The sequence below is a fragment of the Elaeis guineensis genome, chromosome 2 (genome assembly GCF_000442705.2).
Source record: "Elaeis guineensis isolate ETL-2024a chromosome 2, EG11, whole genome shotgun sequence".
Lineage (NCBI taxonomy): Eukaryota > Viridiplantae > Streptophyta > Magnoliopsida > Arecales > Arecaceae > Elaeis > Elaeis guineensis.
The window spans coordinates 59,579,291-59,593,951 of record NC_025994.2 but is presented as its reverse complement, the minus strand read 5'-3'; the positions used below and the strand labels follow the sequence as shown (position 1 = coordinate 59,593,951).

The 14,661-nt window shown below is 34.6% G+C and overlaps 1 protein-coding gene across 1 annotated transcript; it reads left to right on the top strand.

The window, feature by feature from the left end:
• Window positions 1–4,785: 4,785 nt before the first annotated feature.
• LOC105033314 (protein YABBY 2) lies at window positions 4,786–12,381 on the top strand. The gene is made up of 6 exons (XM_073251785.1): window positions 4,786–5,180; window positions 8,126–8,245; window positions 8,797–8,908; window positions 9,389–9,437; window positions 9,583–9,658; window positions 12,111–12,381. The coding sequence occupies exons 1-6, from the start codon at window positions 5,109–5,111 to the stop codon at window positions 12,222–12,224; spliced, it is 543 nt and encodes a 180-aa protein (XP_073107886.1). The 5' UTR covers window positions 4,786–5,108; the 3' UTR covers window positions 12,225–12,381.
• The last annotated feature ends 2,280 nt before the right edge of the window (window positions 12,382–14,661 follow it).

Here is a 14,661-nt window from a genome sequence, read left to right as displayed (position 1 = left end):
CTATTTTTGAATCTCGAGCATTGCTGCGATCATCTACAGGATAATCTAGTTACCCTAAAGATATTTCTCTAATCCTCAATTTTTAGATTTAATTTTAAATTAAATATCAGATAATAAGAATCAGATCTAATAGATCTTAGATCTGAAATAAAGTAGGATAATTTTTTTAAAAAAATATTTTGCCTCAGATCTTATTAGATCTGAAAGATTCTATAAGAAAAAAGGTAATTTTTTCTTCACCTAGGATTTTGGATCATTAAGAGTTCAAATTCTCAATCAATTTCGTTGATTATTTGCATGGGATGCCACTTGATTTGATTAAATTGGTCATGCCCACATGATAAAGGGTATGTGGTATCAGCATGGGGCATCCCCTATGTTTCATGTGGTATGTGAAAAAGTGGATGAAAAGGCTCTAATAATTGGCACCTAATAGATCTCTTAAAGGGGTTCAAATATCTAAGGCTATAAAGATTTCTAAGCAAGTAGAACTTGTATTAAGAGGCTATTTGGTTTTAAATAGGATTCAAATTTTTTATTTATTTAAAGAGACCTTCTCTAAGGCTCTAAACACCTAATTTTCAGTAGCCCCACACTTCCCATAAGCCTCCCCATGCCTCCCTCTCTTTTCCCTTCTAGTTTCGATACCCAAAGGGTTGGGCGTCCTCCATCTCCATGCCCAAGAAGAGCTTGGGCGTCTCACTTGGTGGCTGGTTTCTAGACCTTGATTATTTCATAATCAATAGAAAGAGAGCAAGAAAAGAAGAGAAAAAAAAGATCAAGAAAAGAAGAGAAAAAAAGATCAAGAAAAGAATCAAAGAGTTGATCATAATCTAGGCTTCGTTCAGATTTGCAGAGTGATTGTTTTTAGAGAAGAAAGATCAACACCAAAGAGGGCTATTCTAGACTGATCTTGAGTAGATATCCGTAGAGATCGGACATTTGTGCGGCTAAGAAAGAATCTACTATTTTGCAGATCTAGATTCAAAGAAAGAAATTATGAAATAGGTATATGATTCGATCATATATTTAATTTCAGCATAAAATTCAGTATGTATTCAATTTCAGCATATGAAGTAGATCCTTATGTTCTATATTTTATACATGTATGATTTAGATTAAAAGATATTTTAATCTTCTATTTTGCTGTGTTGTTTAGAAAAAAAAATTGAAACATATATGCATGTCTCGATATGAAATTCTAACAAACAAGACCCGAGGGACCTCCATGCACACTTATGCTCATGCTCACTCTAACATTTTTCTCCACTTTTCATTGCTTGGATCTCCACTATCACTCAGAATTTGGTCTAACATAGGCATCGAAAGGTCCCCTACTAGATAAAGTCCAACATCCTTTGGTGGTCACTCTCTTAATTGTAGGTTGGACATTCAACTCCGAGCAGGATAGTTTGCCCAGTCCAAGTAGATATAATTCGAATAGAATTGATCATCCACTATTTGCTAGGTTGTTCAACCCATTGCCTAAGCATAGTTCCAACCAATCAGTTTCAATCTCTAATCAAGCTGACCAAGCACCAATCTCAAAGCACACCTGTCGGATTAGATTTTGGTGACAACAGTTTTATCAAAAATATTTGCATCATACCTTTCTTGGTAAAGTAGTTGGAAGAATTAATGCAACTTTCTCACCGTCCGTCTCTTCATCTTTTTGTGCCATCATTTGGTCTTTCTTTAGTTTTTTATGCTTATGTTTGAGCTAGACCAACCTCATCTGAAATTATGTTGGGACTCTTCAACCCACATTGGCTAGCTAACCCACCTCATCAAACCTTAACAGTGCCCCTAATTAATTGACCAACCTTCCAACATTTAATCACTTGTTATATAAAGAGGGGTCACTATATAAGATCCTTACATTATATCCATATATGAGCCTACTCGATGAGATAATTCTAACCTCATTTCACAACTCATTAAAATTCTTGGTTTTGCAAGTTTACCCATCCTTTGATTAAAATCCAGCTTGATCCACCTTTGGATGGAGTCAGTTTTCATGTTGGGTCAGTCCTTTTCACCCCTGATAAGATTAATAATTCACATGGCCAACCTCAATACGGTCAGAATAAAGCTCGTCACTTTCTTGTTCATATCTCTTAGCAATATAAATTTTCTTTAGGATGCTCAGTTTATCACTTGCATTATATGGCGCAATACCACAATCTCTTTAATTCATGACTAACTTTCTGTGGAAGTGATACAATATGGAAGATAGGCTAGATTTTTCAAGGAAAAATGATAAACAAATGGATGCCTGCACAATATTTTAGCTTGACTCTTTGGTTATTTCCCCTTAATGAATTGGTGGTGCGTTCTTCTCAAAAAGAAGAGAAGAAATGGCGAAAGATTATAAATTCTAAAAAGCGGGACACCATAGAACGAGCGTTATTCAATAATGATAAGATCAATCGAGGAGCTATCCAAAAGCATTAGTAATTCCACTGTTAAACAAACACACTTCGCAATCATTGCACCCACTCCATAGGATCTAAATAGTCCAATCGACAAGACATAACAAGGATGGAAGCATGACTGCATCTCTGAGAAAAGCTTGTTCCCATCTTGGCACATGTTTACATGATTCCAAATAACGGTGCTATTTAGAGTATTTTTTTTAAATAAATATTTCAAATAATCACTATAACAGCCGTTATAATAAGTCCTTGCTACCTCCTCTTAGATTATGAAGATAGATAATATAAAAATATAATGGATGTTATTATCTGTTTTATTATTTTCTACTATAACAGTTTGTTGTAATATAAAAATGTTATCATTTTCAGCTGTACCTTACTTTAAATGAAATAATTTTTTAAAATTGAATTTTTCTCAAAATTCTTTTAATAGATGATTGTGTTCCCAAAAAATATTAGTTAGCTAATCAAAGTAAAGGGAAAGATAATTCTTATATTTTTCGTTATAATGCCGTTATCATAGTCACTATTTTGATGATTATATATTTTTATCCTAAAAATTTAGAAATTATTCTCTGGGATAAATAATAAGCTCTACAACCATTATAGTGGGCAACGTATAGCTGTATTTATAGGGATGCGTTATAATAGAATTTTCTTTTTAAGATTACGAGGGGCAATTCCCCACCTTCTGTCCTACACCCGTCCTATCACTTGAGACTTAGATCAAGCGGCATGAGGTGAAAGCCTCAAACACACGGCAGTAGTAGCATGTACACAACCAAATGAAAAGGAGAGAGAAGACAGGAAGGGGGCATCATGGCCACATTGTCATTGTCAGTCCTGCTCTTAGTTATTAACTTGAGCATGCCATTGTGTAAAGTAGACACTAAATCTTTTCTTTAAAAAATAAAGAGAAATAAAAAGCAGACATCAAGTCAGCCAAAAAAGTTTTTGCCTCTTTTTCTCTCTAGTAATTAGGAACTAAATACTGAGAACACATGATACACACAAAAAGCAAGTTGCAAGATGTACAAGTTGGATCATGTTGTAAATACTTACTATGAGTAAAACAAAAGGTAGGATATTTTCCACTTATCAGCTGATCAAGTACTGATTTACTCCAAATTTTCCCCTTTGAGAAAATTACGGGGATATTATTGATGGATAATGGTTGGCGGCGAAGTAGGTGTATTCTAGATAGTAGCATAAATGTTGCCAGACAAGTTGGACGTGGGAAGTTGCACAAAGATCTATTCTGAATGTGACACGTGTTCCCATCAGTTAGTAGCAGTTTTCATCAACTTAGATAAGTTTGAATTCCCATCTTTTTCAAGAAGTTTAGAGGCTGGGAACCAGATCGAAATTATAAACTATGCAAGCATGTCAAGTGAAAATTATGAACCCTTTATTTCATGCACTGGTCTTCTGATTTGTCCACTCACAAGCAACAACAATCTTTTGGCGAATCGTTTCCCTTGAGTATCCTAGTAATGACCTCATTCTAATCCTCCAAACTGAGTCTTTGCGTGCAGCTAACTTCTACCCAGTATCAGCAAACATCACAATTGGAAAACAATTTAAACATGGGCTCATACAAAAAGAAAAGGAAAATCTTACTGGTTGCCATTACTTAAGATCGAAACAGACTGAGACATGCATGCTGAGCTTGAGGCTGCTCGAACAGTCTTGGCTTGTTGTGAAAGCAGTAGTCAAGCAAGCTTAAGTACCAATGTTAAACACAATAATGTTAAACCTTGGTCAGGCTTTGTTCATTGTTGGCTTTTCGGTTGAAATAATGCTTGAAGTTTGGCTTGTTTCCTAAATGAACAAGCTCAATCGAAGCCAAAGTCGGGTGAAGCCCGAATTTTCCGTGAAAGGCTTGGGTCATTCACAGCTTTATGTTTCTAATATTAAAAATGCGTGCCTGAGTTATAAAGCAGATATCAGGTATGTTTCAAGGAAAATAAAAAGTCCATATGGAGTAAATAGATAATCTGTCGGTTATCCTAACCATACCATAAGTTCTTTTTTTTTTTTTTTTTCTTTTTCTTTTTTAATCGGATGTCTCCAAATACATACCTGCACCATAAGATAAACCGCTGCTTTTTTCACTTCTGTGTTGCCCACCGGGGAGGGTGTTGGGGTAACTTCGTCTTAATTCACAGAGATCACAGCCTCAGAGGAGTTCGGCATCTCTCTCTCTCTCTCTCTCTCTTTTTTTTTTTTTTTTTTTGGTAAATACTCTCTCTCTCTCGTCAACCCCACCACCCCCCCCCCCCCCCCCTCCCCCAACCCCCTGGGGCCATTTAAATCCTCTCCCCAACCCCACATTTTTGTTGAGAGAGAGAGAGAGACTCCCACCCACTCATTCATTCAATCATACCCGTTCCACCTCCTCTTCCCACCCTCCCACAAAACCACCACTCCCAAACTGTTGCCCTCACCCCAGTTTTTGCCCCACGCACCATTTCTTTTGTATCCCTTCCCACAAAAACACCCGCAAACCAAAACAAAAGAAAACGAACAAAGGCAAAAAAAAAAAAAGGAAAAAGAAACTCTCCTTTTGCACTAGATATAAAGTCATCTTCTTAACTCAAATCCTCCTACTGCTTCCTCTTCTTACTCCCGGCACATGTAGAAGAATCCCTCTTTGGCTCCGGAGATCGGAAAATGTCAGCGCAAATCATCACGCCCGAGCACGTTTGCTACGTCCACTGCACCTTCTGCAATACCATCCTTGCGGTATCGATCATACTAACTTTCCTCTCTCTCTCTTTCTCTCCTCCTCTCCCTTCCCCCACCACCCCCCCCCCCCCCCAACCTCCCTCCCTCTCTCTCCCCCTCTCCCTCCCTCCCTCTCTGTCCCCCTCTCTCCCTCTCTCTAATACTTCATGACTTTATCAAAGTCTGGATCAATTAAGAATCATTAGGACCGCAGATCATTCTGAATTTTCAGCTGAACCTAGAAACTAGGTCATAAAAACAAGCCTACATAATTATTCATACTTGACTTTTTGGTTAGGCTTTCCTAGTGCTTGTGATACCTAGGTCCTAGAAACTTGCCTAATTATCCGTTACTTCATAATTTTAACCAGTTGACCAGACCTAATTTAGGTAACTGTTTTATGTGATATTAACTGTGCGCACTAGGGAAAAAAATGAGAACTGTTGTAATTTGGTTGGATTAATTTATGGCCTTGGTCATATTGGGATGCAGTTACCACATGGATGCTAGCAGAAGGTGATATTTTTTTGTATAATAGCAGGTTTGCATGAAGTGATTTATGAAGGCCATGGCAGATATTCTTGAAATGACCTCATGTGATATTGAATTTATTTGGTGCGTACATATATCCCATGCTTTAACTGTTGCATAGCAGATGATAAGGCTTGTTTTGAGGAAACCAAGTACGATCATTTTGGGACTCCATGGAAAGGTAGATGCTATCCTTAAAAAGAGTATTTCGTAGATGTCAGATGAAAACCAATTTGTAGGATGGATTCCATTTCTTATACCTAAACAAAAGGAATTTCAATTGTTCTTATAATACCTAGAAGTTACCAGGCATATCTAGTCTCCCCATTTCTAAATTGTTATTAGCTCATGGGAGAGGCTCTAATTTACATTGCTGATGGTGATCTTGGGACTTAGCAATTTGGTTTAGCAGATCTTATCTCTTAAATATAACAGACGTTTCTAGTGAGAATATTTTATTTGGAGTTTTCATGTCGTTAAAAAGACTCATGCAGCCATCTGAGCAGAAGCCAGGATACATATGCAAGGAAACCGTTTACATCCATACCAAAGAAGGTTGTTTATGTTATATCTTTGAAAGATGAAGTACTTCGGCCCTTACAAATTAAAATTTTTATTGTAGAGAAAGATACCCCTTTCCTACTCTTTTGTTAAAAGTTAAAACTGATAGTATAGCATCTAATCTATGGTCCATTAACAAAGTTCCGTCATGTTTAAGTTTGCTCCTGAAAATTTTTATTTTTTTATATCAAAATTTGTTGCATCGTCTGAGTTAAATAAGTTTCAGCACAACATCTCTTCTAACAATTTGATGTTCAAATATTCAAGACAGCATGCTTGGCTTTGAAGAATTGAGGTAAGTCTTTATCTTTGAGCTATCTAGTTAAAGATTGAAGGGAATCTGATGACAACTTGATGTGGAAGCCTTCCTTGAAGTGTATAGTCATTACCAAGTTTTGGAGCTTTATCAGATAAACAATAAATTTCATCACATATTTAGCAATCCCTTTTTATTCATTGAATAAACAGTTAATTGATGTCATCACATACTTAGCAATCCCTATACATTCTTCCGAAGAAACTTCTCTTCACACGTCCTGTTCGCCCCTCATTTTTTTCGGGAGTTTGGTTGACAAATTATTCTCAAAATTCCATTGTTTCCTGCAAGTGTCGAAGTTTGTTACTCTTTCCTTTGTTTTATATATTTGCATTATTTTTGGTTCAAAACCAGTGACATTTACATTCCGTATCTCTCTCTCTACCCTTCTTGAGAGGTGCGGAAGTGGGTCCATTGTCATGTCGTTTTCCTCTCTCTTTCTTTATCTGGAGCTTTTTATATGCTTTTATTAACTTTGGAGTAGTCAAGAGAGATGGGTCAAGAGGGTGCAGAAAGGAGAGGAAAGATGACTTGAGGCTTTTAGCACCAAAGGATGCTACCATTCAAAGAAGCAGCCTTTTTTTCCCTTATCTTTTTTAGTTATATAGAGCCTCTCATTCGTGTAAAGAGATCTTATACGTATGGTTTTGGGTGGGAATGTGTAGGGAATGTATACTTGCTTCCATTTCAGAGAAAAGGGCGTACAAGTCCTCCAGCTTTTGAGATAAAAGAGAACACTAGAAAAGGACTTTCAATTCAATTATAATTGTTAAATATGATAAGTTAGAAAAAATTGAGTTAACGCCCTTGTATATAATAAGAATAAAAGACGCCCATTGGCAGTTATTGACCAAGCTTTTCTCCTTAACCAATCAACTACAATTCCTACCATGCTTCTTATCATTTTTTTTTTCCTTTCAGGAAAAGAATTGGAAACCCAACTTGCTTTCAATCTCTTTTCTTTCTTGTCATCTCCCTTTTCTTTCTCTGAGAAAGATCATGCTACTCTATTCGCTTTCAATCTCTTTTCTTTCTTATTATCTCCCTTTTCTTTCTTCCTTTTCTTTTATTGGTTTCTCCATGGTCCACATAAATGCTGTATTTGTTCTCTTTCATTCATTCAGTTTATTTTCTGCCTCCTCGTTGTAAGGTACTACAATAAATTTTTTGTTCATAGTATCAATACCGAACCTTCTCAAAATGAATATCAATACCCAACCTTCTCAAACTGAATGATGCTATTTTCCATGAAGTTTAATAAGCTTTTCATATCACCTTATGCTTACAAGCAGGTTATCTCTTCGATAACACATTGACAAAAAAATTGAATTCATTTGCAACTTTTGGTGATGCATTATTAACGCTGCAAGGTGAGGTTACTGAAATTGTTATGAGCTTAAATGGTCATATCACAAAATGTGGTTTTTGAACTTGTTTTTTGGAAGAATGCATCTCCATTGAACTAAAATATCTAAAGTTTGTGTCATAAACTAATTTGAAGTCAAATTACAACTAATATTTTGCTGTTTGCATTTTCGTATCCTGATGATTCAGGTTAGCGTCCCGGGCAACAATTTGCTCAACATTGTGACTGTAAGATGTGGGCATTGCACTAATCTGCTGTCTGTGAACATGGGTGGTTTGCTTCAAACAGCTCCTCTTCAAGATCTTCAGGTTCAAATATCCCTTACCATTCTCATTCCTACTCCTATGGGATTCTTTTTTTTTTTCTTTTTAATTAAAGAGAAAAGAGAAAGCTTCTAAATATTGTTAAGGTTACTTGTTTGTGAATAACTTTGTAAAGCGTTCAACCTTGTGCATTTTTTTCTACATGCATGTGTAACGTTACATATCTCTGGACTAGATTGGATTTTAATAGGAGTATTGTTGTTAATTTAGTTCAGTGTATTTTATCTCATTTATCAATATGTTTAGGATATAATACAAATACCTAAAATCACTTCACGTATTGAAAGAATCGTTATTGGTTGGCATGTAAAAAGAAATATCTTTAAAAATTAAAAACTGGTATAAAAGTAATGACACTTCTTTTGTTGAGTCTAAAGTACATAGGAGTATATATTTCTCCCTTCTGTAGAGAGAAAATGATAATAAAAAATTGTGATAATATTCTATTTTCAAGTGATTGTTTCAGTCAAAGCCTTGTACATTAGAAATGTTTTAATTTCATTATTTCATTTAATTTGGTGGGAGAGGAACCTTAGGTTGTGGGATCTCAAGATTATCGCAAGGAGTGTGGATCATCTTCTAAATGCAACAGGACTTCTGTAATGTACTCAATGCAGAATGATCAACAGCAAACTCTACCAGTACCTCGTAAGCCTCTCTAAGTTCTTCACATCTGATTTTTCATAAACAAAACAACCAACACTGGATTGTTGTGATGTTGATGATAACTTTATCAGAACAAATCAACATTGCCTATCCACACAAACTAATTTGTGGATATGCATTTAAACAGTATGCCTTCTTCGTTGAATGTATGTGCATATGCACGCATGTAAGCAGAGATGTGCTTATACATGCACTTGGAAGCATTCATTTTATGTACACATACATGTGCATACATACATAGATACATCTCATGCATATCCAAGTTTGTACTTATGTTTCAAGTATGCGCATGCATGCATTTGGGCATGTGTGTGTGCATGTGTGCACATGCTCACGTGTCTCTCTGCATGCGTGCAGATCATAATGTTGAAATTAGCAAATTGCAGTCTACAACAAGCAGACTGTTGGAAATGAACCTAATATATTCAATATTTTTCTAACTTTTTTTCCTTTCAAAACTAGCTCCAGAGAAGAGACAGCGTGTTCCTTCTGCGTACAACAGGTTTATCAGGTAATTTTCCACATATAACCTTGTTTTCTGTTACTACAATTTTATCTTCAGGATCCGCAAAGCTGTGATATAGAAAGTCACATTTAAGTGCGTGCAATGCTTTTCTATATATTCAACAATATCTATTTTCTCTTTACCCTTACAGAGAGGAGATACAAAGAATAAAGGCCAACAATCCAGATATTAGCCATAGGGAAGCTTTTAGTACTGCAGCCAAGAATGTAAGTTTTAAAAATCATATTAGTAGAGCCAAGTTGGATAAAATAAAACATCTTGAGAAAATTTAACCTGCTTCTTTACTCACATAAAATAATTCAGTTTTCTTTTGTTTATCTGGTGAATATTTACATATATTCTTTCTCCTTCTATTTATGGGGAATTTTTAATAATTGTTTTCCCCAACAATATTTTGCTGTTCGAGAAACTCATAGTAGATTCTAGCTAATCAACAAGAATGTTTGCTTCCTTCCAATTATATGTGACAATCCAATCCATAAAAATGTTGATGAAACCTCATTCCTTTGCCATTTATTTTGTGTACTTTAAATTTCTTTTGCATTTAATGTCCTATCAAAATATAATTGACTAATAGAGATGGCAATCTTCCAAAGGTACAAAGAACACACAACCCGTTCTATAATTCCCTCTGGAAAAATGTTTACCTATTAGTAAAACAACAGTTCTAATCAACATGCTTTTAGAAAAAACAAGCCTGTAGGATAATAGTTTACACCTTGAGGCAAGGCTTAATTAGGAATTGCTTTGAGGCTTCTGCTTTGGGAATCGAATTAACAACTAAATTTATTCAAAGTTTACACAGAACCTATGGTTGATTCCTGAGGTAGTGAAATTCATATAAGTCATTAAAAATAATTCTTATATTGAAAATAAACTACAAAATCTTTTGAAAATTAAAATTTGATTGATTTGTTTTCCTTCTCTATACTCTTGGCACAGCCGCCTGGCCATGAGCTATCTAATCTTTGGTGACGGTGCACATAGGTCAATACAAAATATTACTGACGGTGCACATATTTGCCTCCACCTTTAGCCTTTTCAAGTTTGATAATCAAATCACTTGAAAGATAATAATATCAAGTCCTATCCCACACATTATAGAAGTCCCGTCATGAATGCTTCATGAATCATCGGAAACTTGAGAGCATTTTGTGTTACAGCTACATTGTCCTAATTCTATTCCTATTTATCAAGTTTTATGTACAAAAGATATCGATAGTAGAGCATCAGAATCCTTTCTAAGATATTTATGAAACCAAAAATCTGAATGATCTCAAAACAAATGTATTCAGTATGCTCCTAATATAGTGAATTTTAAGTGATTATCCTCCAATACGTTCAGTTATATAATCCTCCAATCTATTCCCAGAAATAAAATGAATGACATGGCATCTCCTTCAATCCATTCACAGAAAGAACTTCCAAAAAGAAAAAAACACCTAATTATATAATAATTAGCCTTATCATATTTTAATCAACTTAAAGCTGATATGGGAGCTCCTCTTGATTTATTTTGGGTGAATTACTGAAGTATTCAAAAAGGAATAATTTTTTTTTTTAGTCATGCAGAGGCCATCAGTTCTCTACTCTCACTTTTCTTACAATGAATTAAAGAGACAGTTTTGTTGGGACAAATAAAGGAAGGACACTGATAATAATGTGAAGGTTATCTGGCATCAAAATCCCATTATGCAAAACTCTTCAAACAAATGCACTTCAACAATGGAGCCTAACATATGACATTAGTGTAGCAGGTTTTGCCAGATGATGAAAAAATCCATAGTCCTAGGTAAAGAAATATAGCTGACAACAAAAGAATGATGATATATTTTCAAAAGAAAATAGGAAAGAGTAGGTAAACATTGCTGGTTCTATACATTCACAGCATCAAAAGAAGCATTGAGAACAATGCTATTAAGTCTCCGAAAGGAGAGGAACCACATAGATCCCTTTCATCAACAAGCCGCTTGAATTATCCAATTATGTAAAATTTGAGTAATATATCATGTAAGATGCTTTCACCATTGGACACAATAAAAATAACCTTGCCCTTTTTCACCATCACCAAGTCATCGTAGCATTCTTCTTCATGCTGTTCTATTAATTCTATGCGGTACCACTATCAAAGTCATTTATATTTGTCATGCTTTTAATTTTCTTTTACTGAATTTAACGTACTATTTTCAGCCTTTACTATCGTTAAAATTTTTATGTTTGTCACCTCAAATTACAGAAGTTTACTGAGCAGTTTACCGAATGCACCAAAATACTGTAAATATGGTTGACCTTGGAATGACGTCCCTGAAATGAAATGTGCCCTTTTCTGCCCTTTATTCTCATTCTACAGTAATTTTTACCACTACAAACTTCAGAAGTTCATTTATGATTTATGGACAGTTTCACATATCCGAAAGAGATTTATTAGATGCCCATCTGATTCACCAGCTATTGACTAACTCATGTGCGTTTGATGATCAAAGCTCATCCAATCAATTCATGGGAGCAAAGAGACACCATGAGTGCTTGAACTTAAAGACTAGAATAGTAGAACTACAGCGTCCTGACTGAACAAGTGTTGGCTTTCTCTTATTGATATTTTAGTATGAATTATATTTTTTTAATAGTTAGAACAACATAACTCTTTGCACATTGCAGTGGGCACATTTTCCCCACATCCATTTTGGGCTGAATATGGATGGCAATAAGCAAGTAAAGTTTGATGAGGCCATTGCTGGACCAGGGGGCCAAAAAGCTCAGAGTTTCCATTGAGAAGATTACATTGTGAGTTGAGAGGTGCTGCTATATTTAATTTTTGAATCTTGTATTCCAGAAGTCAGAGTATGAGGTCCTAATATTGAGATTACTATATATGTTTATGTCCTTTGTGGACAAAGGCTGATATTTAAGCACCTGGTGATTGGATGCATAGTGAATTCAACGTTCATTAATAAGAATACCCATCAAACTAGTAAAATTGTCCAAATATTTTCCCTAACGAGACATTTAATGAACGGGGGACTGGTGGGGGCGGAGAGAGATAGAGATAGAAGATTTGGTTATACATGTCTTGTTTAGTTCCATCGCTAAGGCATTTGTAAGATGTCTTGGACTTCTGTTAGGTGATTTTCAGTGCTCATCAATCTCTTGGCCCCTGTTCTTCTTATCAGTTTCCTGGTGTCCCTTTTGGATACATGGGCCCTGACCATCGATTATATCAACGCATAATTTAACTGTGTGGGGCCTTGAATAATTTATTGAATTTAGAACAGCAATTTTAATTGGAGGGAATTATAGTGTTGTACAGGATTCAATATCCTAGATCTCTGAAAAGCAAGTGGAAAGGTTCATGTCAGTCACATGAATGAACGTTATTGACTAGCTTGCAGATATGCCCATTTACTTGCCTTCAGTTTCTCCAACCAATGGTGACAAACTCTTTTTGGTGTTTTGTTTTGATCTATCACTTGTTCTGAAAGGTTTTCTTATCAAACATAAAAGCTTGAAATTTAAAAATGAAAAGAAAATTGATGAATGATGAAGCACCTGCTATACGCTAATCAACTTAGTTATGATGTGTAGGAAAACAAATTGTACTGAAGTGCACTGAACTCAGAAACGACTTGAGTCCCATTTTTAGGAAAAGAGGTCTAGATATTTCACATGATATAAACATCAAGATCTATATCCAAGTCTAAATTTCAGAAGGCTGATACGTACATGTCTTATTTTTTTCTTTTTGGTATGAACAGAGAAGTTAACACCTGTTGTGGTAACAATTTCTATCTCACATCAAAGTAATTAAATATGCAAATAGGCAGTGAATCAACTCGTAGAGCCCAGCTTCTTTCTTCCTGTAGCAACCATACAAACAATACCCTTATGGAGTGCATGTTTGCTAATCCTGAAAGGTTTAGTCAAGATATTGACTAAAATTCATACAAATATTAAAATGTAGCAACATGCATCACCGGGGTAGAGAAAGAGAAAAGTCATGTCTAAAATGGTCCAAGAAATCAATCAGTAGTTTGATGAGATCAGAATCTCCTTATTGTAGAAATACACCAATCAATGTGAAGTGATTACATTAAGTATGTTATAAGTAAACTTTAACCCTTGATATGGTGCGAATGATAGATTGGAGGAAGGACAGAGAGGAGAGGAAGGATGGATTATAAAGATAATACATGGGTCTTTCATCTATTCTTTTGTGTTTGGTGAACTACGAAGAGATGAATAGAAATGACTCACTCCTCTATTTAGTATAAGATGAATGAAAAAGAGAATGATGATATTTATATGATATTTTTATTAATCTAACTATTGACTAAAATAATAATATTATTATTATCAATTAATAATATTTATTTACACTAAGTAAGTAAAGCAACATATAAATTTATAATCTTTATAATATATAATTATAAAAATTATTAAAATATTTTATTATTTTTATTTAATAAATAATTTTATAAATTAATTATATATAGATTAATTTATTTGTAACTATTAATTATATAAATAACTAAATAATTATAATTTCATTTAAATAGTTATATAATTTTATATAAATAGTTAATCAAAAATAGTGAATATAAACAGAAAAGTAGAAGATAGTTCTAGTATTTACTTATAATTATGAAAATTATATACTAAAATTAAAATAATTAGTAATAAAATTTACTAGTATAGGATTAATAGTATAGGTAAACTAAAAAATATATGTAAATAAAATGAATGAAAAAAGTCAAAGTGTTAGCTAGGATTTTGTCAAAAAAATTAATGAGAGATAATTTGATGATCAACATTGAAATCCATCTTTTGCATGCTTAATCTATTTTTCCTTGCACACTTCAAATTTGGAATGATGCAAATTGGTGCTCTAGAGTGGATAAGCAATCCTTCCTTTTCATCCATCCTTTGTAAGGTTTCTTTTGAATTGAATGGTGGATGGCAGCCCTCCATCCTTTTTACCTCTCTATCCTTCCTCTTATAACTTCAACCAAACGCAAGGTAAATGAAAACATAAGTGCAGAGAGAGTGGCGGACCAGATTAATTTTATTTCTTTTTTAATACTTTTCCGTCCTTTGTACTTAAGCTGGTTTAGCGGGACGGGGCAAAAAACAAATGATAACTAGGCAATGAGAGCTCTTCTTTAGACAGTAAGGAGCCACATTGTGAAGTCCATGTTTTCCTTCACCATGTTAG